The sequence below is a fragment of the Sphaeramia orbicularis genome, chromosome 5 (assembly GCF_902148855.1).
Source record: "Sphaeramia orbicularis chromosome 5, fSphaOr1.1, whole genome shotgun sequence".
NCBI classification, from domain to species: Eukaryota; Metazoa; Chordata; class Actinopteri; order Kurtiformes; family Apogonidae; genus Sphaeramia; species Sphaeramia orbicularis.
The window spans coordinates 3,282,745-3,309,918 of record NC_043961.1 but is presented as its reverse complement, the minus strand read 5'-3'; the positions used below and the strand labels follow the sequence as shown (position 1 = coordinate 3,309,918).

General features: G+C 37.5%; 1 protein-coding gene and 1 long non-coding RNA gene across 2 annotated transcripts in view; one reads left to right on the top strand and one right to left on the bottom strand.

The window, feature by feature from the left end:
• The window catches only part of LOC115419185 (solute carrier family 41 member 1-like), a 43,350-nt gene extending 26,796 nt beyond the window's left edge, over window positions 1-16,554 (top strand). The window contains 7 exon segments of the mRNA XM_030133830.1: window positions 1,011-1,155; window positions 4,311-4,457; window positions 7,893-8,040; window positions 9,740-9,819; window positions 12,091-12,225; window positions 14,060-14,208; window positions 15,381-16,554. Coding sequence (XP_029989690.1) covers window positions 1,011-1,155; window positions 4,311-4,457; window positions 7,893-8,040; window positions 9,740-9,819; window positions 12,091-12,225; window positions 14,060-14,208; window positions 15,381-15,566 — 990 coding nt within the window. The 3' untranslated portion in view covers window positions 15,567-16,554.
• LOC115419187 (uncharacterized) lies at window positions 1,179-20,905 on the bottom strand. Its single transcript, XR_003935413.1, has 3 exons — window positions 20,672-20,905; window positions 11,587-11,591; window positions 1,179-1,189 (listed from the first exon to the last, which is right to left on the bottom strand). It is a non-coding gene; the product is annotated as an uncharacterized LOC115419187 (long non-coding RNA).
• Window positions 20,906-27,174: the final 6,269 nt, after the last annotated feature.

The following is a 27,174-nucleotide window of genomic DNA, read 5'->3' as shown; positions in this document are numbered from 1 at the left end:
CTAACTTATAAAAAGTAACTCAAAATAATTCTTTTTTTTGGTATAAAAATAGTAAAAGTGCAGTTTAACAATATTCTGCCTCAGCTTCTCATTCACAACTTTCAGACACGGTGGATCTACAAATGCATAAAACATGTAGTAACAGGCTGAATATTATTAAAATCCCACTAAGTTTTATAATGAAATTTCAGGTTTTGTGGTTGTTTAGATTATTCACATTTTATCGAGAAGGATAATTTGTAAATGTAAAACATTTTCATCACATAATTTTCCTTTTTTTAACTCTAAAATAAAGACATAAATATGTAGTTATTATTTTTCATAGGTTGTTATGCAATTATTTTTCTGCTTCGACCCATTAGAAATCAAATTAAACCAAATTCAACTGGGGTGACTTGCTTTTTGGTTATATTTACTCATTGAACACAACTAAGGACACTAAATGTTTGTTTGGAATGTTGAGTATAGCTGCTCAGAAAGCTATTACTAAAAAATGGTTAAACATAAATGCTCCAACCCTGGAAGACTGGCATCAAATTGTTTACATGATTTTTGTGATGGAGCGACATCACATTTTACAACAGAGTCCAAAATGATAGATTTGATCAAATATGGGAGAAATGGATGACATGTATCTTACTAAGACAACCGGACTTTGCCTAAATCTTTTTTTTATTTTTTATTTTTTTATTTATATATTCTCTTTTATTGTATTTCCCTGTACATTGTTATTGTAATTTATTTGATTATGTACACCCCTCTTTAAATATTCTTGTTATTTCACTGTTTTTCTGTACTAAACCTTCTTGAAAAATAAAATTATAAAAAAAAGAAATCAATTTGAGCTAAAATAAGTTTGACCGTTAATATCTTCAGATTCACAAATTTATCCCGCGGGCCAGATTTGACCCTTTGTAGGGTCGGTTTTGGTCCACGGGCCGTATGTTTGACACCTGTGCTTCAAAGACTACTCCTCAATAAGCAGCCCTGTGTCCCTGTGTTGTGTTCAGGTCCAGGCCACAGTGGTGGGTTTTCTGGCTTCCATAGCTGCTGTGATATTTGGCTGGATCCCAGAGGGCCACTTCAGGCTGGGCCATGCGGTGCTGCTGTGTGCGTCCAGCGTGGCCACCGCCTTCATCGCCTCTCTGCTGCTAGGTACGCCAACCACGCAGGATGTGACACACACACACTGTACTGACAGAGTAAACAGTTACCCATCAGCCTCTGGGATCAAGTCCACTGGACAGATTAGAAAACAGGAGCTACGTTTACTAGCAACCGCACGCTAGCTCAGCCAACATACATAACTGATATAGAAGGGACTAGAGTAGTTTAGAATAGACTAGAGGAGTAGAGAAGAGTTTAGAAGAGAAAAGAAGAGTTTAGAATAGACTAGAATAGAAGAGAAGAGTATAGAATAGATTAGAATAGAAGAGTTTAGAATACACTAGAATAGAAGAGAAGAGTTTAGAAAAGACCAGAATAGAAGAGTATAGAACAGACTAGAAGAGAAGAGTTTAGAATAGACTAGAAGAAAAGAGATTATAATACAATAGACTAAAACAGATGAGAAGAGATAAGAATAGACTAGAAGAGAAGAGATTAAAATAGACTAGAAGAGAATAGAAGAGATTAGAATAGACACGATAGAAGAGATTAGAATAGACTAGAAGAGAATAGTTTAGAATAGATAAGATAGAAGAGAAGAGATTAGACTAGAATAGAATTGAAGAGATAAGAATAGAAGAGATTAGAAGAGAAGAGAATAGAATAGAATAGAATAGAATAGAATAGAATAGAATAGAATAGAATAGAATAGAATAGAACAGGAACAAAAAAAATCCATTTAGCAGTAAACACATGCAGAAACAACTGTATAGGATACAAATACTACTAAAATACTACTAATTACTACTAAAATATACAAAAAACTAACTTTATACTACAGAAAAGAAATATGTACAACATATAAGTATATATACAGGTAATAAAGAATATACACAAGGTAAAATTTAAAACAATTTAGTGCATGAGTGTTGCTGTCAGAGGTGAGTTAAAGACTTTAGTCTTTTTAATCATTAAGACAGCTGGAATTATAGTCACAGTCAAAACAGGTGAACACAAACAGGACATTTTGGATCATTTATGATATAAATAGATGTACTGATTAAAAGGTTTGGCTGATTAATTCCTACTTTTAACATGTTTTACAAAACTACGTGTAAAGAGCAACAGTCCTGCATCTTCCCCTGTGCCTCATGGAGGTCAGTAGTGAGAGACGGATAATTGTTTGATCCTGTTTGAATAAGATAAGACTTTATTGATCCCACCGTGGGGAAACTTCCCAGTTGGTGGCAGCAAGTTATAAAAAATACAGTGCAGGGAGAATATACAGTGAAAAGAAATCTGCCATTTATCCAAATATTTATATAAATTTAGGCTTAAATCATATATAAATATTTACAATATAGGTACAAGTTGTGTCTCCATTTAGAAATATGATGGTTGTTAATGAAAAAGACAAATTTATGAGCCAAAAGTCACAGTTTGTGGTAAAGATAGTAAAGTCTCATCCCCAACATTAAAACAGCTTTTACTTTGGTACATTTTAACTTCGTTCTTTGAGAGTGAGGTGAAAACAGATCATAAAGACAGAATTTTACGGTGATTTTCTGCTGTTTAGTCTTTAAATTTACGCATTTTCACAGTCTGGTACTTAAGCTGTTTTACAACAAACTATGACTTTCTCGACTCGTAAAATTACAAAGACAAAAGATATCTGGGTTATTTTGGTCGGTGTCGGCCTTTGCTGATGCTTTCAGGATGCTGCAAAATAGTGTCAGGATTGAAGCTGATTTGGTGGAACATGTGCACAAAAGGAAGTGTATTATTGTATTAAATTTATGAAATTTTACTTGTAAACCAAGTACTTCAAAAGACACATATTTGTCAAAACTTGCCATTCTGAGAGTTTAATTGCAGCTCAGAGGTTGTTGTTGTTCCACGTAGAGAGAGACAGAGATGGCAGAAGGAAGAAGGATGATGAAATACTCGGAAATATTCGGGAAAATAAACAAAACAGAAATATTCACCTTTATTTTGACAGAGTACGACCAGTACACCAGATGAGTTCTCACCTATCCCAGCTCTAAAGTTAATCAAAAGTCTCCCCAGATGTTTTAGAACAGATGGGTGGTTACACATTTAGTTTGATCAAATGTGTTTATTTAGGTTTTGCTTACTTTAAGTCAGATGTCTAGTTCATCAGTTATCTGGTTTGTAATAGTCAAAGGCAGTTCATTTCTTAGATACATAATGCATTTTTATTGACACTGTTTTATAGGAGGGGAGGTATGATGTCATTCAGCACTGGAAAAAATCTAAATCTTCACTTGTTTCATTGCCAGATTTTTTGTTTTGCTTGAATTAAGCAAAAAAATCTGAAATAAGCAAAAAATCTGCCAATGGAACAAGTGAAAATTATCTTGGTAAGATTTCTTGAAATCAGATTTTCTAGATCTATTGTATATAAATCAGTTCTTATATCTCACTGAAAAGTTCCTCTGTAGGTGATTATGTCTTATTTTAAGTGTGATGAGATATTTGGACTAGAAATGAGAAAAATACACTTGGTAAGATTTCAATTTTTCCAGTGAGTTCAATCAGCTATTTCAGGCTTTTTCCTGTTCCAAGTTATTATATCTGAATATAATAATACAAATACTGATCAGCAAAACACTGGCATTCCCTGGATTCATATTTGTTAATATCAAAAATACAGATTCGACCACACACTAGACAAAAAAAAAAAAAAAAAACAATATGAAACTCACAATACTATATGTCATTATAAAGGGATCAGTGATTTATTAAGACAAGTCATTATTTTCATCTGTACAATATGTTTTTATAGAATGGTGTTCAACTTACCAGTGGCGTTGAATGCCAAGGATTCTTATCCAGTAAAAAAATCGTTTTCATTTTTACTACTTATGAACTGGTAAATTTGTATTCTTCATGCTTGAAATAGGCAAACGTTCTATTTCTATTTCTATAATCTATTTCCATGAAGCTAAATTTGACAACTGATGCGTGTCATGACTTTCTGATGCAGTTGGGATGCCGACCATGAACCACAGTGTGTCAGACTGGAATCCAACCACATTCCAGCCTGTGTAGGACACCACCACTTCCTCTTTTTCACTTCCTGCCCATGACAATGTTTTGCAATGACTAAGTGTATTTGTAGCAGTGAACGTGGTCCCAGTGTCCTGAAGGTCGATGCTGATAATATCATTCCTGATCCTCAGGTCTCATCATGATCGGCGTCATCGTTGCGTCCAGGAAAGTTGGCATCAACCCGGACAACGTGGCCACACCGATCGCTGCGAGCCTTGGAGACCTGATCACCCTGTCCCTGCTGGCTGGCATCTCCACAGGACTGTACAAGGAGCTGGGTAAGACGCCTCAGTTTACCCTCTGGTGTCCCACTTAGAGGCTCTGACCCCCAAGAGGGTGTAATCTGCACAGCGCCATAGTAATGTCAAAATGTTTTTTTTTTGGTTTTTTTTGGGGGTTTTTTTTTTATCAAGATCTTTTTATTGACGTTTTCTCAATATAATACAAGTGCATTACTGAATGGTCCTTACAGAAATCTTAAGTAAGCATGGGTGTAAATCAAACGCAGCTAGCACCATAAAAAAAAACAAAAACAGAACAAAACAAAGCAAAACAGAGCAAACAACAAACTGTACTTAAAATAATCCCTCCTCAATCATTGCCAGTGCAGTAGAAATAATAAAGGATCACTATTAGAACAGAAACCTGCACTAGGAGTAAGTACAGAGTAAGCAAAAATGTTTTTTATACAGTTGGTTTTGAATTTTTTTTTTTTAACACACATCTTTATTACATTTTAACACATTACATATCTTTTCTGACATGAACTGGTAACACTGTGTGAGTCTCCCCTGAGCATAAACCCCCAGAACCACAAGCCCCCCCGCCCTCCCGAAACAGCAATGAAAGTAAATAACAGAATTACAATTGGCAGACAATATAACAAATAGTGACATGAATACTTGTCAACATCCATTTGGTTTTGAACTTTTCAACATTTTTTTGTATTTCATCAACTTGAGCTGGAAACAAAAATACCAAATACTCACTAGCTGTCCTATTTTTTTTAACCCACTTTAGTTCACTTAAATAAATACTCTGAAATTCAAAATCTCAACTGTAGTGTGTTATTGGACAACATAAGACTTTATTACTTATGTGAAATTTTTCAGAAATATTTTATTGTCATGTAAAAAATCAAGGTCAGTGAAGTTACCATATTTGGTTCCTTTCCTATAGCCTATGTGGCCAAAAAAAAACCAACAAAAAAATACATATATTGTTTATTTATTTAGTTAGTTTACTTTATTTTGAATATGCAACGAAACAAAGTAATCCCACTTACTTTTTACAAATGAAACAGATAAGAAAACAAAACAAACAAACAAAACCTGTTCCTTTGAAAGGAACATTACTTTAGAACATAAGAACAACATACAGTCATGGAAAAAATTATTAGACCGTCAAAAGTCATCAAAAACAATGGTTATGCAATGAAGTACTTACTTCACATCTATCAGATTGGATCAAATACAGACACAAATGCATATTTGTGGACATTAGAACTTCACTAAACTAACATAATGTTGGTCTTTTCTGTGCAGTACTGGATATACAGTCACGGAAAAAATTATTAGACCATCAAAAGTCATCGAAAACAAAGGTTATGCAATCCAGTCCTAACTCCTGTGTGTGTCATGTGACTAAAACAGACAGAAAAGAAGACATGGAATGTCTAAAAGCACTGTTTTTGTCAGTACAGTGACATAGATATTGATGGAAGAACTGAAGTGATTTTGGTTTTTATCAAGAAAACATGTTAAATGGGTAGATATCTGCTCTGAAATTAAACAGTTTTGAGCTAAAATGTGTGAATGCCCATTTTTTACTCAATTCAGAGAAACTTTCCATTGTTGTTTACAGTGGGCTGGTTTTAGTGGCCTCTGACCTGACTCAAATTGTGAAAAACAATATGACGTTTTATAATCTGAAGTATAAAGTGTGCATAATATGCTCACCTGGATACCAGAAGGTTAATGTTGATTTGTTGGGACACGTTATTGGAAAATGCTTTATTTAGTCGTCACGCAGTAACAGGCTGTTCGGACAGTGGCTCCAGCTGCATGTGCATATGAGCCTAACATGTGACACTGTGGTAAATAAAGATATCACCCAACAACACCTGACCTCACTGCGTTTTAGGAATGAATTCCACAGCTATTTGACTTTGTCGTCAGCGCCACCGCCTCCTCCACACCCATCTGTATTAAACTGTTTCCTCCTCTTAGCACAGACAGATTCACAGAAAAGCAATGAAACCATCCTGACCCAAATCCCATAAGTCCTCCCTCTGTCTGGAAGGCCACAAACTTTACTCACTCCAAATACCGCAGAGACGGACTATATTCAGCTCATTGGGCTTGTTTTGGTTGAAACACGTTAAAACACAGCTGGTGTCTGGGTCTTGTGTACAAACCGTATGTGGTCTGTCTACTTATATATATGTTGGGTGGTTGTACTCGCCTCCAACAGACACTATAACAGCAACACTGCCCCCTACAGACAACATGGAGGATTATCAGTCAGTACATGAGGTCATAAGAGTTCAGCTCACAGACTTAAAATGAACTTAATCCATAAAGACCCACTGCTACTTTTGTGGCAGATCCCAAATTAATTTTTCACTCTATTTAACCTTTTGTATGTAATTATTCTCCATTTATTATGATATTATCCTCAGCATTTTGCATTTTTCACTGTAAATCAGAGGTCTCAAACATGCCAAATCCGGCCCCCCAAAGGGTCCAGTCTGGCCCGTTGAATGAATTTGTGAAATGCAAAAATTACACTGAAGATATTAATCATTTTAGTTCAGGTTCCACATACAGACCAATTTAATCTCAAGTGGTCAGATCAGTAAAATACTATCAGAACTAGAAAAGCACTCGGAAAGCGCAGACCTCCACCAAAGTAGACACCCCCCCCCCCCCCCCCCCCCCCCCCGACCACCACCAAATCATTTCATTAATCATTTCATTAATCATTAATCATTTAATCATTTGTTCCTTGTGCCGTTATCAACATTTACTGAAAATTTAATCAAAATCCTTCCATAACTTTTTGAGTTATCTTGCTAACAGACAAACCCCAATGAAAACATAACCTCCTTATCAGAGGTAATAACCTATAAATACACACAACTCCAATTTTTTTTCTCTTTGTAAATATAAACATTTTCATGTCATTTTACTGTATTTACACTAAAACAAACTATCATTTCACAAAAACACAAATAACCTGAACAAATATGAATATTTTGAATTGTCTGAAGTGCAAGTTTACCCATTTTCTGCCTGTTATTGGATGTTTTGTGTATTTGTAGATCCACTGTGATCTGTACTTTGTAATGTACACGTGTAAATGATAAACTGAGACAGAATATTGTTAAAATTGTACTTAGTTCTCTTAAGAAATTTCAGTTTGTTCATGTTGTTCACATTGTTTTAAAGGATAGCTGGTAGATGTAAACGTTTTCATTGCATAATTTAACTTTTTCCACTCTAAAACATAGAAGAACATTTGGAGTTGACATTATTTATATATGATTATGTTATTGTTTCGCTGGTCTGGCCCACTTCAGATCAAATTTGGCTGAATGTGGATAAGATAAGATCATAACCAATGAAAAGTGCGTTACAGTAAAAACAAGAATATTGAATTATTATTATTATTATGAATTATCCCCAATATTCATTCTTTTCTTTCTTTTTCAGAGTTCAACAACTACGCCAACCCACTGGTGTGTGCTGCGTTCGTGGCCATGTGTCCCCTGTGGGTCCTTATCGCCAGGAAGATCCCATCCACGAGGGAGGTCCTCTACTCTGGATGGGAGCCCGTCATCATTGCCATGGCCATCAGCAGGTAGGACACAGCAGGAGAACTCTGCTTATGCAAACTTTACCCAGTTATGGTACATTAAACCTGGTAGCATCTGCACACCCACAGCGACTGGTTTTAGGTAAATATTAGACACATGAACTATGAGCGGATGTAACTCAGGGGTGTCAGAACCGAACCGCCAGAGGGTCCAGTCTGACCCATGGGAGGGATTTGTGAGTTGCACTGAAGGTATTAACTCTCAAGAGGGTTGGACCGGTAAAATAATAGCATAAATGATGACAAACTCCAAAGGTTTGTCTTAGTTTCAGTGTAAAAAGTAAAATTCTGTAACATTATATGATGAAATATTTAATATTTACAAACTATGCTTTCACAATAAAATGTGAATATTCTAAACAATCATGAACAACCTGAAATTTCTTCAGAAGAATGAGTGGAATTTTATTAATATCATTAAAATTGCGCTTTTACTTTTTTGCACTAAAACACGAAAAAATTAGTTATTATTTACATTAGATTAGATTAAATTAGATTAGATTAGATAGAACTTTATTGATCCCGTGGGTAGAGCCTCAGGAAATTAATGTTCCAGTAACAGCACAACACCAAATATATACACATATAAGAAATATTACAAGACAAAAAGGAAAGAAACAGACACAACAAACCCCACCCCTTGTGTATATTGTATCTTATTTTGTCATCGATCCAGCTGATGTCATCACGTCTATGCATGTGCTGATGTCACATCAGTGGCCTCTATATATGTGCCAAGTCTGAAGTAAACTGAAACAAAATTTATGTTTTTATAGACGTTTGAAATTTTGCCCATTATAAGTAAATGGGAGAGGAAAAAAATTTGAAAAATTCATAAAAATTTCAACTTAGATCTACTGTTCCCAAAATGCAATCAGAGCTATTCTTGGTTACTGGTAATCTATAAACCCAATTTGGTATGAATTCAACCAATAGTTTTGCTGCTAGAGCTGTGTTTTGTTTATGAAATTCATATGAGGTCGCCTGAAATTTCTAGTAATTGTTAAAAAAAAAAAAAAAAGTAAAATGATTCACTATATATTTTATTATAATTAAAACACCACACATTTTTCGTAATAAAAATCAAGTTCAAATAAAATGCAGGATGTAATATCTGAGAGGACCAAACAGAGAATGGGAAAATTTCTTTACCCGCCTGGCCCCACTAAGACATCTCCAAGAGAAAAATGTCTCCGTTTTGAATGTCTGGGAACGCCAGAAATTTGTGATGTTAAAATGTGGTCATGAGCCAAAAAAGGTTGGGAACCGCTGTGCTAGAGTGTCAACAAAGAAACAGAACAAACCGAACTGAATGGGGTAACAATAACTAAAAAAATATATGTAGTGAAAAATGGGCAATTGCATATTAGAAAGTACTAGTGGAAATAAATAATAAAATAGGGATAATTTCTAAGTTAATTTATAATATATTATGTTATAATTTTACTGCTCTGACCTGCTTGAGATTACAATGAAACCCCTGATGTAAGTTTAATTCATTTTTGTCTCAGTAGGTTTACAGAAGCTTGGATGCTGCTTAATACAGATAATTATTCAATTTAATTATTTTCATTTTCTCAGTGGAATAGTTTTTGCCTAGAATATTATAAGTGTATTTCCAAGCCCAACCTAAATTCAGTCTGTTTTATTGCTGCTCTAACGGTTAAATCTTCTGTTCTTCCAGTGTCGGTGGACTGATCCTCGACAAGACTGTTACCAACCCAAACTTCGCTGGTATGGCTGTTTTCACCCCCGTCATCAATGGTAAGCCACAACACCACTGAGTGCATTTAGAGGAAACATTATTAATGTGAGTGTGAAACGCTGGAGATTACAGCAGCTGAAAATAACACATAACAAAGGATTAATGTCAGTGTGAAAAGTAAAAATAGAAAAATTTGTTCTCACGTGATAGATATTCATGTCATCGCATCCATCTGTTACTAAAAGCAAAGGATGACAAATGTGTTCCAGAATTAGATGATGTGTAAAGTGATCATTTAGAGCTGATAGAGGGAGGTGGAATTAAGGGCTCATTAGGTGGAAAATAACAAGCAGCTCTTTATAATGACATATTCCTGAGTGTAACACCGTCTATTTATTTATTCACTGTTTTTTTTTTTTAAATAATGTACAATATCCCTGTATTATACATTAACTCACACTGCTGTAAATGCACCAGAGTTAATCTAATGGTTATTTTTATCTGCAGTCCCTGGACAGATATTAACCCTTAAAGACCCAAACATCCATCGCTGACCAAAACCATCTACTGATCTAAACTGTTTAATACATGTTGAGCCACTAATCCTATCAATACATGTAAATAATTGGTGTAAAACAACAAAAAAATTAAAGACTAGAGAGACCAGGGTGTTTTGATAGAGCAAGGGTCAATCAGTGTAAAATATTTAATAATTGCTGAACCCCTAATTCTATCAATACTTGTAAATAATTGGTGTAAAATACAGTTCTTCATCTTTTCATGGTCATCAGATATGACCCATTTGGACGTTCAGAGGCTCCGTAGTTACCATGGAAACACCGTCATCTTCTACAACATTGATTCACAAGTAAAACCCACAGACTCGGATTAATGACTGGTTGGAAATGCTTGGTTTACGTTCAGTTAATGATAGATTTTTCCTGGAAAAGTCCCTTTTTCTTCAGTTTTCTCTATTTTTGACATAATAACCCTCAACTTTAATCTGACTTTATGAACATCTCCATGATCAGCGAATTAACTACAGGAAGAAAACAGATTTTTACTGATAAAATACAACAATACAGAGGATAATAACATAAATAAATGGTGATAAATCACTTAAGAAATGTTTGATATAGAGAAAATTCCATTTGAGAATTGACACAAAAGTAGTGCTGAGTGTTTATTGATTTATTTTTGATTGATTTTGCACAGTGCCGGTAGGTCACTGGGGCATTTTCGGAAATTTGTTGCGATGTGCATTGTGGGAAGCAGAACTCCACGCAGCTGCAGTACCAAGAGGCAATGAAGCCGTTTCTGTGTTTGTTGCTGCTGCAGCCATAATGCGGCTGTGTGGAGCTCTGCTTCCCACAGTGTACGTTGCGACAAATTTCTGAAAATGCGAGCCTTCCCTCTATGTATATGTATACAAGCAAGGAATGAATGAACATGTGAATATGAAGTTGGAGATTGTTACTTAAACACAAGCTGTAATTAAAAATAAAGTTGACCTCTGAAGAGTGGTGGTGGTGGTAGGTTTAGGAAAAGCAAAAAAAAAAAAAAAAAATTCCGAAACTGCCCGACTGACCTACCAGCTCTGTTGTAAACAAATTGGTTGTTTATGGTGGAGTACACTTCAAAATTGTTCACCGTGAGAAAAGAGATTCAGGTGAGTAATCACAAAAAGACGTGATACTTGGGCTATGACTGGGGTTTTACAGATTTAATGAAAAATAGGTGACAAAAATCATACGCAGCTTTAAACTTAACTTGTAGAAACCTGCAGGAACCCTTTATAAGTACAGTCTCAGAAAAAATTATTAGACCACCCCTTGTTTTCTGCAATTTCTTGTTCATTTTAATGCCTGGTACAACTAAAAGTGCATTTGTTTGGACAAATATAATGATAACAGCAAAAATAGCTCATAGTTGTTTAATTTCAGAGCTGATACCTATCCATTTAACGTGTTTTCTTGATAATAACCAAAATTAATCAATATATATGGCATTGTATTGACAAAAACAGTGCTTTTAGGTATTCCATGTTTTTTTTCTGTCGGTTTTAGTCACATGATACACACAGGAGTTAGAACTGGATTGCAGAACCATTGTTTTTGATTACTTTTGATGGTCTAATAATTTTTTCCGCAGCTGTATATTTTAGTTTAGTTTAGTTTATTTCAGACACAAACATAATACAAAACATATGAAAGAAAAAAAAAAAAAAAAACAATACAAAAATTAAAAATCCAATAATAGAAATATATGTTTGTGTTCTGGACTCACGGTGTCGTATTCTGTTTGTGTTTCCGTGTTTGTGCGTTCCACAGGTGTGGGCGGTAACCTGGTCGCCGTTCAGGCCAGTCGGATCTCCACCTATTTGCACATGAACGGTCTGCCCATGGGGGATCCCAACCCCACCCCCAGGAAGTGCCCCACACCCTGCTCATCCTTCTTCGGTTCCAGTAAGTGTCTGGGCGGCTGCGGAACATTCCACTGTTTTATCCTCATTGTTTTATCCCATAAAACTAGAGTTTTCCAGGGTTGTTTTTTATTGTGTTTCATAAAACCCATCCTGCAATTAGAGGTTTAAATTTAGAAGAGACCACAAAGTACACATTAAACATTTACTGTGTTTATACAGAAAATATTTCTTCAACATGATCAGAGATTCCAATTTCTAAATAAAGCGATCCAACAAGTATTTATTTTAAAATAATGTGCATTTTCTGAGGTAAATGTGTTTTACTCCACTTAGCATTTTATTCTAAGATTTTATGCATAGTTTTTTACTTTCCATCATCATCATTTGTTTAATTCTCATGTTTTTTTTTTTTTTTTTTTTCTGTTGCAATTTGAGATTTAATATATGAAACATGCTTTATAAATTACATGTATTTGTATTCATTTATTATACTTTTTTTTTTTACATAAATCAGCCAATCTGTTGGAAGTACATTAATCGCTTTTCCATTGACCCTCAAATTGTGTGAATATAACTTGAGCATAAAAATTTACTTTATAGAAAATTCTATATTTGACTGAAAAAGTCACTTTTTCCTCCATTTTCTCTGTTTTTGATATAATAACGTTCAACTTCAATTTGAGCTTTTATGGACATGTCATGATCTGTTAATTAAATATAGGAAAATACCAAATTTTCACTTAAGAATGCAACATTTTGAGCATAATATTCAAATAAATGGTGATAAATAACTTAAGAAAAGTTAAAAAAAATAGAGGAAAAATCATTTGGGAACTGCCACAAAAGTAGCTCTGGGTCTTTATGGGTTAAAGAACAGACACAATAGACCTTGACCATCACTGACTCTATTCAACTTCATTCCTTTTTTTTTTTAAACCTTCTGTTTACTGGGTTTTTTTCACATATAAAAACAAAGAACATAGTTCCGTTGTTCGATCCGAAAGTCAAACAAATAGACAAACAACATACAGAACAAACCCCCCTCCCCTGGCACACATCCCCTCCAGCTTACAGGAAAAACAAAAATAAATAAACAGTAAACAAATACAAAATAAAAGTACAAAATTCCCACTTTAAATTTTACCAAAAAAAAAAACTCCAAACAAAATAAATAAATAAATAATAAGTAGTGATAAATCCAAACTGCTAGGCACACCAATATTGTATAATACAATACTCAGTCAAGAGAAACATGACAGATTGTACTATTAACATAGTTCAGAAAAGGAGTCCATGTCTTTTCAAATGTGTTAAAGGCTCCAGTTTTCCAGTTTGTGAAAATAGAGCACCTCCTTGATCCATTTTGAGAAGGCTGGTGGAGATGAGGATTTCCACTTTAACAATATAAGCCTCCTGGCCAATAAAGATGTAAATGCAATCAAGTCATTATTAACGGAGGAAAATTTAAGTGGAGCAGGCACAACACCAAATAGAACTGTAAAAACATTAGGAACAATTTTCTTTCCTGTTTCCGTAACTTCTTTCCTAAACTAGAAGCACTCGGAGAGCGCAGACCTCCACCAAGGCTGATCAGTGGGCCCCCCCGTGGGCCCCCCCGTGGGCCCCCCCACCCCCGATCACCCCCAAAAGTTAATCATTTCTTCCTTATCCCATTTCCAACAAACCCTGAAAATTTCATCAAAATCTGTCTATAACTTTTTGAGTTATGTTGCACACTAACGGACAGACAAACAGACAAACAAACCCTGGCAAAAACATAACCTCCTTGGCGGAGGTAACAAGTGAGATCACATTCTATATGTGTGAGGAGTGCAGTCTGAGGTGGTAAATCTGGACCCTTTCCTCTGTTCCAGCTGTGAACTCTCGCTCTGCTCGTGTGCTCTTCCTCCTCGTGGCCCCGGGTCACCTGGTCTTCCTCTACACCATCAACTCTCTGAGGGGAGGCCACACCACCCTGACCCCCATCTTCATCACCTTCTACCTGGCTGCTGCACTACTGCAGGTACACACTCAGAAACACCTCAGATTATGTAACCACTGGGAATCTAAACCAAGTTAAGGAGGAATGATCACCAGGTTCTGAAGCTCATGTGTGAATGTCGTGAATTGAACCTACAGAAAAATAACAACTGCAGAGTCATATACTAGGGAGTATAATCATTTTAAGGGACTGGGTTTAAATAGACTGGACTTCTACCATGAACAGAGTAGAACTTTAGCAGCACTTTATGCTACTTCTAAAAATATAATTTACTGACTTCATAGAGCCAAAGTCTTGCTTCTCCCAGTCTGATCCACGGGACTTTTTTTTTTTATTTAACTTTTATTTAAACAGTAAACAGAGACATTTTGAGATTAAAATCTGCTTTGCCTAAATATTGTTAAAATTGCACTTATTTCTCTTAAGACATTTCAGGTTATTTAAAATGTATCTAATATTCTTTTTTTTTTTTTTTGTGAAAAGATAGTTTGTAAATGTAAACATTTTCATGTCATATAAAAAATCTGGAGCCCAATATGATCTCAAGTGGGCTGGACCAGTGAAATAATAACAGTGGAAAAGTAAAATTACATTATGAAAATATTTACATCTACAAAGCATACTTCCAAAAATGTGAATAACAAACAACCACGAACAACCTGAAATTTCTTCAGAAAAATTAGTGCAATTTTAACATATCATACCTCAGTTTATCATTTATACATGTACATTACACGTTACAGTGGATCTACAAAGGTACAAAACATTTAGTAACAGGCAGAAATTGCATTTGATTCTTTTAAGACATTTCAGGTTGCTCATATTTGTTCAGGTTATTCACATTCTGTGAAAGGATAGTTTGTAAATGTAAACATTTTCATTTAATTTAACATTTTTACACTAATACAAAGACAAAAAATTGGAGTTGTCATTATTTATTTATGGGCCAGATTGGACCCTTTGGCGGGCCGTATGTTTGACACCCCTGTTTTGAAAGTTAAACTCCTCTTAAACTCATGTAGTTGCAGCAACGGGAAACTTTATAGTGTTTATAGTGTCATTAAAATTCTTGCTTCTTCGACTCCATAATAGCAGTTGAGGGGTTGGAACACAATCATCAGTAGATTTCCACCTTCCGTTTTGAACCATCTGCATGTGTTCACCCTCTGCGCTCCGTCTGAATCTGTCTCCAGGTGATGATCCTCCTCTACCTGGCCGACTGGATGGTTCACTGGATGTGGGGTCGAGGCATGGACCCCGACAACTTCTCCATCCCGTACCTGACGGCCCTGGGCGACCTGCTGGGGACCGGCTTCCTCGCCCTCTGCTTCCACATGCGCTGGTTCATCGGGGACAGAGACAGTAATTTGGGCAATTGAATGCATGCACCAACACGTGCGCACACACAAAAAAAAAACAAAAGAAAGAAAAATTTGAATCGGCTTGTACGAACAGCGACAAACATCACCCTTATGCCTGAACTTTATGTGACTCTGTGAACAGTACAAGGGCTATTCTTCTGTGGGGCTCTGACTGACGGACATGACAGGCCAGTAGTGTTTGATCCTCATCGTATCAGGACGACACTGATGCGCCGCAGCCCGCTACTCGCCGCAGCGACCGTGGAACAAACCCCCCTCGTATGACGGATCCAGCCCCACAGACTTCTACTACTCCTCTACTTTACGTAATAAGAGTCCTACTACTTTTGTTGTTGTTATACTATTGAAATTATTATTTTTGGTAAATAATGCTTTTAATATGAATCCATATCTCGGTTAAGGGCAAAGTCTTCATTATTTTCAATGGGGACGTTCCCGTTTATAAATGATTTAATTTTAACACTTGAAACAAAAACGGAGAAAAAAAAACAAAACAAAAGAGAGCAAAAATTTTATCCAGACAGGCCTAGAATGCTTAATCACCAAGTGCTATATGATGTAAACAGAAGCGAATGGATGTTTATGTACAAATGAAAATTATTCTTGACGTAGTGCATAGGGCTAGCTGTTGTCTCTCTTTTACTTTGGTCTCGCCGCGTGTACGAAACAGGAGTTGGCGTTTACTACAGGGGACTGGACCACAAACATAACAGCTCAAATCCCTTCTGGCGTAGCTCCAATCATTGCTTAATTCCAGTCAGAACAGAAAGTGGAGGTCGTCATTCCTGTACCTCCTGTACTCCCTCACAATCCTGGCTTTTGAGAATTGTCAATATCAGATTAGAACGAACACTTACATCAGCCACTAAAAGGATTAATTGACCTCTTACATTAAGACTTGCCTAATAATCGCCTGTTCTCAACTATTTATTAGCGAGGATTGCTTGTAATTAACACAATAGCCTTTTGTAATCCCTCCAAAAAAACACACACAAAAAAAAAAAACCTTCGCTTCACGGAGGTTTGGCGTCCTTCCTACCAAATTCTGAGGTTATGCAAGAATCCGAAGTCCAGTTGTATTTTGTCTTGGCTTTTCGTTGTGAGCAAACACACAGAAACTGCGGAAAAATAGTAAGTGGAACATGTTGAAAAGTATCGGCGAGGAACAAAGACGCACACTTTACTGTTTGTTGAGCTCACTATAGGTTTATTGGAGGATGCCATGGGTGATGGTGGTGGTGGGTGGAGGGTTGTCGAAGTCTGGTTTCGTCCCAGACTGTTCTAGGTGAGAATAGTACCAGTCCCATCCTGCCTGAAACCATCGGCCACATTAGTACTAGTTGCTGTGTTTCCCATGCCAGGCTTACTGTAAGTGACAAGAGGCTCAACATGCTTCCACACACCGGAACAAACCTGCAGAGCTCAGCCCGATGATCGGAGTCGGTCCAAAGTGTGGACGTGTGTTGCGTTAGCGTAGCCAGGATGTACTCATTAGTGTTCAGCAGGTGGTACAGTCTGACACCAGGGGAAAGCTACTGATTACCCAGGTTGGTTTTTGGGCAATGATTGTTTACCAGTTGTAGTCTGTTGTCTGATGGAGAAAGTCAGACGTCTACATCCAGCTTCTACGGATAAAAATTGCAAATTGGTTTCCATTTCAGACTATTGAAACGTCAGAGTAGTTGTTAAACGTGACTAAAAGGTTCAGTCACACCAGAAGTTAGAAATAACACTGACAGCTGCTGAATTTGGGCTCAAAACGTCCTTAGACTTCCATTAAAGGGGTCATATTTATCTAAACCCACTTTTATTAGTCTTTAGTTCATTTATTTGTGTATTTGGGGACAATAATAGTTCGGAAAATTTGAATTTGAACCCTCCAGGTGCTGCATAGCTATCTTTATAATAATTTTAACAAAAATCAAGTGGATTTCTACAACCTGTTTGAATTCCTTCTTAATTTGTTGCATCTATAACTAGTTACGTCACAAAATTTGCACATATCAGGTCCAGCCTTCAGACGAACATTTCTCCAAGTTCGACATATTTGTTTGTCAGCAGCAGCAGTTGTAGTAAAAACTGAAAATATGTCCAAACTTGGAGCTCATTACCTAAAATGTTCAGTTGTTGGTTGTATTAATGAACTCAAGTGGCTGAACGGGACAGAAAACACGGTTCAGTTAATGATATATTTTACTGAAAAGTACCTTTTTCGTAAGTTTTCTCTGCTTTTTATATAATACTTCTCAACTGTTATCTCATCATGATGATTAAAATACATGATCAGTAAATTAAATATAGAAAAAGACCTGATTTTCACTGAAAAAAAGGAAAATACAGAGGATAATATGATGATAAATGGAGATAAATCACTTAAAGGGCTCATATTTGTCTAAACCCACTTTTATTAGTCTGTGGTTCATTTATTTGTGTATTTGGACCCTAATAGTTCAGACAGTTTGAATTTGAACCCTCCAGATGCTGCAAAACTATCTTTATATTCATTTTAGCAAAAATCGAGTGGATTTCTACAACCTGTTTTAATTCCTGCTTAATTTGTTACTTATATAACTAGTTACGTTATGAAATTTGCACATATAAGGTCCAGACTTCAGATGAACATTTCTCCGAGTTCAACATAATTGTTTGTCAGCAGCAGCGGTTGTAGTAAAAACTGAAAATATGTCCAAACTTTGAGCCCATTACCTAAAATGTTCAGTTGTTGGTTGAACAGGACAGAGCAGCACAGCCAATAACCTGGAGGGGGCGGGGCCTGAAGTGTCTCCTGTGCATTTAAAGGGCCAGCGCTCCAAACCACCTTTCTGGTGTCATTACTCAGAAATAGGGTTGAAGATGGACCTGTGGAGTTGAATGAATGAAGAATTCAGACCCAAGCAGAGCATTTACAGTTTATGGAGACCACAGAGAAATGAGGGAAAATGAAGAATTCCATTTTAAAAATAGCAAAATATCACTACTTTAAAACTGTCTCCAGAAATAATAACTCAGTAGATTTCATGTAGTCACTCAGTTCCATTATTTAGACCTTCTAATAGTCAAATGGTGATCCTTTTATTAGATCACTCTTACATTAATAATCATTTAAGGCCAATAGAACAGCTAATTCACCTGCCTCTGTTTACTGAATAAATCAGATTTGACAGATAATTCGACTATTGATATGGTTAAGAAGTTCAATTAAAAAGATGCACATGTTGAGCCAAGTTTACTCTTTCACCATATCAGTAAATTAGCATTAGGTAGTTCCGTCAACTTTTATACAATCTATGAGTATTTCCAAATTTACGTTTAAACCATCTGCAAAACATCTGTACATTGATAACATATCAGAATAATATAAAATGGAGAAAGCTATAGTGTCCTTTAATTCTGTATATATTTTGCTCTGAAAGGGGTTTAAACTGGATTCAGAAAGGTTTTAGAGTGAATATCAGTTTGTGGAACAGGTCGGTGGTTGACTTGCGAACTCTGTTAGCATGAATGTAATGTAAAGGATCAGGTCTGTTGGAATAGGCCTGTTATTGGCTGATTGTTTTGGTCGGTCCTCCCTCTGTGCTGACGAGATGTGGTTTGTGCAATAAGGCAGACCTGCTTGTGTCTTTCTAGCATTTTAATTTGCGGAGATTTAACCGTTTTGATGTCAGGTTTGACAGAAGTTCCACCATAAAAAGCCTCCCCCAGGGTTCTATGCAAAGGCTTAGTGTTTCCCAGACAATGTGACTGGTTTAAAGAAAAACAAAGAAAGGATTTCCTTGAAGTTTTCCAGATGTAATCCAGAGCTAAGACCAGGTTTTCCTTTATTTCTAGAGACCAAAATTGAAAGTGAAAAAAACAAATGGTTAAGAATAAATGTATTGTACGGAAGTTGTCTTTAAAAATAAGATGAGAGACTGGATATTTAATCGAACAGCAAAACGACTGATCAAATAGTGACACACACACACACACACACAAACTACCTGCCACCAGATTTTAAGAATCAGCTGGTACGAACCGTAGTCTTCCTCCGGCTGCTCACAGGAAACTGGAAGGTTGAAAGAGGAAGTAAAAGAGAAACAGCCATTTTGGCAGACTGTACCGAGTACAGACGTTGGCCTAGAGGCAAAGTCTTAGAAGAAACACGCATGTGACGCCTGACTTTAGGAGCGTTTGTCAGAGCTCTGTGCTGTTTTGAAGGGGCCAGCAGAATGCATGTGCAGGGCACATAGTGTGAATGTGCAAAACTTGATTATTTTACCTGTTTAAAAAAAAAAAAAAAAATCAGATTTAAAAAAAAAAAAAACTTGTTAATTATGTTAATTGTGATTTTTTTTTTCTATTCCTTTCCTTCTTTCTCTAATCTTTTTAACGTTTAATGATCATTGTTTTGTGTTGAATGAATTTCATCAAGCGAACAACCACTGTAACGAAGAAGTACACTTCTCCACGCTGGTCAAATGCACAAAGTACTGTAATGTTTTGACACAGACACCAGAGGGCGCTGCTGGTGCTGCAGGGATCCTCTCAACTGTATAACTCCTCTGTGCACCTGTACATCCTCTGGATCGAAAAAAAAAACAAAAAAAAACCACCCGAATTCACCCGGAGTGACATCTGATTTCTTTTCTACAGCGTTTTGACTGGTGTCCTGTTGTAAAATCTTTCCATCTGTTCACTCAGTCTGTTATCGTCCACTCTCTTACTGACCAGGTGCCAGCGTTCTGCCTCTTATGTCAATGGAAAGTTGTGAATACTTCTATAAGGGGGCAAGAAATGCTTTGTCTATTTATTTTTAGAAGCACACAAAGCAAATTGTACATACTATATTTATTCTATATATAAGGTTGTTTATTTTGTCATTTCTTTTTGGGTCCTTTTCTTTATTTTTTTGTCCATTTTCTTTGTCTCTTTTACAATTTTTTTTTTTCCCCTTTTATTTCGAGAAAAAAGGCCAGTAGAGCTTGTTGGCACTCGCTGCAGTAGATAACCGGTGAGGCTAATGACTAGCACAGTGCCTAATACCAGTTATATGCACCACACAAACACACATAAACACACACATACACACATAAACACACACACCCTGCCTCAAACAGGGGGACTTACACAACATGTAATGGCCTTAACCTGTCAGAACCAAGCTCGCCTCAGAGTAACCAATCAGGAGCTAGGTTCGCCACGGAGTAGAATCTCTTAAATTAGCGTTGATTACTAAAAGGTGTACAGTGAGTTGATTATGATGCGTATTGTAATGATGACTTTATAAGCAGCAGTGGAGAGGAGGGCTGGTAGCATCAGTTCGAAACCAGGACTCGGACCAGGATCCAGGAATCAACACCAGTTCAAGTTAAGAGAAAAAAAAACAAAAAACAAACACAATTGTAACGTACACAAATGTGCGATTCCAGCTTCGAAAACCCAGCTACTTCCTCGTTAACCTCAGCGCTTCAGAACCCCAAGTCCCTAAACTGACGGGGAAGTGATCCTCAGCCCGCCACGTGGAACCCTCGATGATTCAGGCTCTGATAACCTTTGACCTTTCAGCTCTACTGCTGCTGAGAATCTGTAAAAAACATGTCCAGTCTCACCGGGGCTGAAGTCTTTGTGTTCTGTGTTCTTGTTTTAAGCCCTCCCTCTGTGATGCTGGAGGAAGGCTTTCTCCCTGCAGGACTTTGTAAATTGCTGGAAATAAAGGTCTATATTATTTCATATCATTCCTCCGTGTCGCTGTCTTCTCTGTTCTCTGGAATGTCGGATAGTAGGAAGAAAGAGTTTGTGAATGTTCTCCCTTTTAACTCTAACACCAATACCACTTTTTACCAGACTGAGTACAAGTACTTACATTTGAGTACTTGCCAATACCGAGTACTGATACTAGTACTTAATAATCCCATTCCAGTTGTTAGTTCCTTTTGTAAATGTGCTTTATTGTCGTTGTCATTAGTCTGACTGGAACAAAGTGCTGCTACTGACATTTAATGTGTTGGAATGAGCGTTTGTCAATTAATCCACGCTCTGAATTAACCGTCCTGGATAAATGCCACGGAAAAAAATAAAGTGTTTTGAGAGGAAGAAGAAGAAAGTAGGTAATCATAGAATAGAATCTTTATTTTGTCACACGTGTAAACCAAAATTTGTCTTCTACCTGTAACCCATCACTAGATCATGCATCACACACACTGTATGCTCGGAGCAGTGGGCTGGTCATGTGAGGTGCCTGGGGAACAAACGGGGTGTTAAGTGCCTTGCTCAAGGGTACACCACTCAACAACTCTCTGCAAGGCCAGGGAATGGAACCGGCAACCCTTCGGTCACAAGCCGACTCTTCAACCGACTCCCCAGCCATCTAGGCCACGGCTTCCCCCAATCAATCAAACAATCAAACAAACAAACAAACAAACAAACAAACAAACAAACAAACAAACAAACAAACAAACAAACAAACAAACAAACAAACAAACAAACAAACAAACAAGACAAGACAAGGCAGATTTATTTGTATAGCACAATTCATACACAGGGCAATTCACAGTGCTTTACAAAAATGGAAAAGAGACAGATTAAAAACACAAAATTAAAACATAATCAATAAAACATAAATAATAATTTGTTAAAATAAAGTAAAAACACACAATTACAGTTTAAAAATAATCAATAAAACAATCAGTTAAAATAAAGTAAAAACGCAAAATTATGATTAAAACAATCAATAAAACAAATAATCAGTTAAAGTAAAAATGCAAAATTATGATTAAAACAATCAATAAAACAATAATCAGTTAAAGTAAAAACGCAAAATTATGATTAAAACATAATCAATAAAACAAATAATAATCATTTAAAATAAAGTAAAAATGCAAAATTATGATTAAAACATAATCAATAAAACATAAATAATAATCAGTTAAAATAAAGAGAGGAGAGTGCAGATAGAACCCTTTCAGTTGTTCTATGCACAGTTGAACAGAACTGTTTTCAGCCTGGACTGAAACACTGTCACAGTTCAGGTCTGTCTCACGTCATCAGGAAGACTGTTCCAGAGTTTAGCTTCATAGAACTGAAACACAGCTTCACCTGTTTAGTCCTGACTGGCACCAGCAAAAGACCAGTCCATGAGGTTCTCAGACCAGTCCGTGAGGTTCTCAGACCAGTCTGTGAGGTTCTCAGACCAGTCCGTGAGGTTCTCAGACCAGTCTGTGAGGTTCTCAGACCAGTCCGTGAGGTTCTCAGACCAGTCCGTGAGGTTCTCAGACCAGTCCGTGAGGTTCTCAGACCAGTCTGTGAGGTTCTCAGACCAGTCCATGAGGTTCTCAGGTCCCAGATGGTTCATATGGGACCAACATGTCCCAGATGTACTTTGGTGCTAGACCATGGACAGACTCATAAACGAGCAGAGCTGTTTTAAAGTCTGTTCTCTGAGCCACAGGAGCCAGTGCACAGATCTGAGCACAGGACTGAAGCGGTCGTACTTCCTGGTTCTAGTCTGGACTGGAGCAGCGGCGTTCTGGATGGACCTCTGCTGTCTGACAGCTGGTTTAGAGAGGCCGTTACAGTAGTCTAACCTGGTCCAGATAAATGCATGGTTAAGTCTCTCTAAGTCTGGTTTAGACTGTAAACCTTTGGTTCTGCCAATGTTTTTGAGATGGTAAAAGGCTGATGCAGGCCCTAATTCATCTACCAATCTACCAGTCACAAGTGTTTGGTCCTGGAGGATTCTGCTGGGTCTCTGTAAACTTGACTTGATTCTGATTTGAATTGATAAAGCACTTTGTGACTCTGTCTGTGAAAAGTGCTCTATAAATAAATTTTACTTACTTACCAATTAAACAAACAAACAAACAAACATGGATACAACAGAGGAGGGAACACCACTGTGACACTAATGTTGATATTGATGAGGGGAGTTGTCCTAAATCTGTTCGTAGTTTTTCTCTAACTCACACAGATCCTCTACCTCCACGGTTCCGCTGGTATTCTCCGTCTGGGTACTCATCCTCCAGCACCTGGAAAACAGCTGGAATGTACGCAGAGGACGGACAGAACGTTCCGTCCGTATGCGTCTGTGTCTGGAACGTTACTTACGGTCACCGTTACTTTTATCACCGCCATTTATTCAGTTCATTCTCCACACTGCTGACATTATTCCACCGCCGTGTACCTGCTGAACGTAACTGTGAACGTCACGCTGCCGTAAGTGGTATCGCTGCGGTTGTATTGGAGTACTTTTACAAGTACGAGTACAAGTCCACATGCTGAGTATAGGACCCAATACCCAATACTGGTATTAGTATCGATGCACCCCTACATCCTGCACATATGCAGTTCAGACGGCTGTAACTCTTTCACTGTTTGTGCAATTGGAAAAATTCCAACAGGTTCTGAAACCTGAGACAAGGTGTTTATAGGTTTTATACTTTTATTTTTTTCTTTTGTTCAGACAAAGTATAGTTTTTAGATGTTACCAGCAGCACGTCAGATGATGGTTCTGAGGAAGACTGGAGTCACATTTGAAACTGTCCAGCAGGTAACATCTAAAAACTATACCTTGTCTGAACAAAAGAAAAAAAGAAAGTATAATTACATTAACAGAAGACAAAATGAATGTCATTAGCATTTAAAAGTTTTATTGGGTCATTACAGTAATTTCTCTGTCGTCTGTACTGGAAGCTAGAAGCAGAATTATAACATGCAGTAAATTGTAAATAACTGTTAGATTTTGAAATTAAAAAAAAAAAAAAAAAAAAAAGTGCTGTGGAAGAATGGGCAAACGGACTCACTCACAACATATTTTCTAACCTTTTATTGTCCAAATAAGAAAAAAGTCCAGGCGGACCCTTTCAGGCTCAGGGTTTAAAGCAGGGGTCTCCAGTCCTGGTCTTCTAGGGCTGGTATCCTGCAGGTTTTAGATGTTTCCCTCTTCCAACACACCTGACAGTTGTTATCAGGCTTCTGCAGAGCTTGTAGATAAATTAGGGCCTGTAGATTCATTCACTGGGACTGGAGTTAACAACACACCAACGCCTTCTTCAGGGTGTTACAAAGAAAGAGGAAGACACTAATTTACGTTGATGGACTGCAGGTGCAGCAGCCAAAGAGACAACAGCAACAAGTTTTACAGGCATGAAATGGAAGTAAGACGCCACGTTCTCATAATTAAAGGACAGAGTATGTAGAGAAAAAATAATCCTAATAATAAAAAGTGAAAAATAAATAAATAAAAAATGCTTAATGATAGAATAATTTTTTTTTTTTTAATTAAAGTGTAAAATAAAATTTTAAAAAATTTAATTAAAACTGCAGTTCTAGATTTGAGGAAATAATTTTGATCTCATAAATAACATGATAAATAAATTAGTGTTGTCCTTTTTCTTTGTAACACCCTGAAGAAGGTGTTGGTGTGTTTTTAACTCCAGCACCAATGAATTAACCCACAGGCCCTCATGAAATACAGGCTGTTTACAATTTCTAATGTTTCCAACCCAGTGAGTGCCTGGATTTTTGCTTTTTTTTTTTTTTTTTTTTTTTTACCTCCGCCAAGGAGGTTCTGTTTTTGTCGGCGTTGGTTTGTCTGTCTGTCTGTCTGTGTGCAAGATAACTCCAAAAGTTATGGATGGATTTGGATGAAATTTTCAGGAAATGTTGATACTGGCACAAGGAACAAATAATTCCATTTTGGTGGTGATCACAGGGGGGCACTGATCTGCCTTGGAGGAGGTCTGCGCTCTGCGAGTGCTTCTAGTTTTCCAAATGGAATTAGGTATTCTGCTACAACTCAGATTACATGAAAAATAGTATGTTTCAACTGCAAAAGCACTCAGAAAGCGCAGACCTCCTCCAAGGCAGATCAGTCTCCCCCCCCAATCACCACCAAAATGGAATCATTTGTTCCTTGTGCCAGTATCAACATTTCCTGAAAATTTCAACAAAATTCTTCAATAACTTTTTGAGTTACCTTGCTAACAGACAACCAACCAAAACAACCCCCCCCCCCCCCACACACACACACACACACACACACACCGATCACCACCAAAACTGAATCATTTGTTCCTTGTGCCAGTATTAACATTTCCTGAAAATGTCATGAAAATCCAGCCATAACTTTTTGAGTTACACTATACTGCCAAAAGTCTAGTCTCCTCCATCCCAATAATCAGACTCAGCTGTTCCAGTCCCTTCCATGTCCACAGGTGTATTAAATCCAGCCCTAGGCATGCAGACTGCTTTTACAAACATTTGGGACAGAATGGCTCGCTCTCAGGAGCTCAGTGAATTCCAGCGTGGAACTGTGATAGGATGCCACCTGTGACACAAATCCAGTGGTGAAATTTCCTGGCTCCTAAATATTCCACAGTCAGCTGTCAGCTGGATTAGAAGAAAGTGGAAGTGTTTGGGAACGACAGCAACTCAGCCACGAAGTGGTAGGCCACGGAAACTGACGGAGCGGGGTCAGCAGATGCTGAGGCGCAGAGTGTGAAGAGGTGGACGACTGTCTGCAGAGTCAATGGTACAGACCTCCAAACTTCATGTGGCCTTCAGATTAGCTCCAGAACAGTGCGCACAGAGCTTCATGGAATGGGTTTCCATGGCCGAGAAGCTGCATCCAAGCCATACATCAGCAAGTGCAATGCACAGCGGTGGATGCAGTGGTGTAAAGCACGCCGCCACTGGACTGTAGAGCAGGGGAGGAGCCTTCTCTGGACTGACCAATCGTGCTTCTCCATCTGGCGATCTGACAGACAGGTCTGGGTTTGGCGGTCACCAGGAGAACGATACTTGTGGGAGCGCATTGTGCCAAGTGTAAAGTTTGGTGGAGGGGGGGTTATGGTGTGGGGTTGTTTTTCAGGAGCTGGGCTGGGCCCCTTAGTTCCAGTGAAAGGAACTGGGAATGCTTCAGCAGAACAAGACATTTGGGACAATTCCATGCTCCCAACTTTGTGGGAACAGTTTGGAGCCGGCCCCTTCCTCTTCCAACATGACTGTGCACCAGTGCACAAAGCAAGGTCCATTTGGACATGGAGGACAGAGTCTGGTGTGGATGAACTGGACTGGCCTGCACACAGTCCTGACCTCAACCCCATAGAACACCTTTGGATGAATTAGAGCGCAGACTGAGAGCCAGGCCTTCTGTCCAACATCAGTGTGGGACCTCACAAATGCGCTTCTGGAAGAACGGTCCAAAATTCCCATGAACACACTCCTAAACCTTGTGGACAGCCTTCCCAGAAGAGTTGAAGCTGTTAGAGCTGCAAAGGGTGGAGCCACGTCAGACTGAACCCATAGACTAGGAATGGGATGGACCTGACATTCATATGAGAGTCAAAGCAGGTGAGGGAATACTGTTGGTAATATAGTGTATCTTGTTAATAGACAAACAAACAAACAGACAAACAAACCCTGGTGAAAACATAACCTCCTTGACGAAGGTAAATATTAGTCATCTGGAAGTTTCTGCTAACTGTACAGTTGCATTAATACTAAACTTTCTCCCATAACAGCTCAGTTCGTTGCTGTTTGTGGTTTTAATAGAACAGAGAGAAGAGCTTTTCCCAAAGATAAACAGAAAAAAATGTGAATTGTGATTAAACATCCAACAGAACTGAAC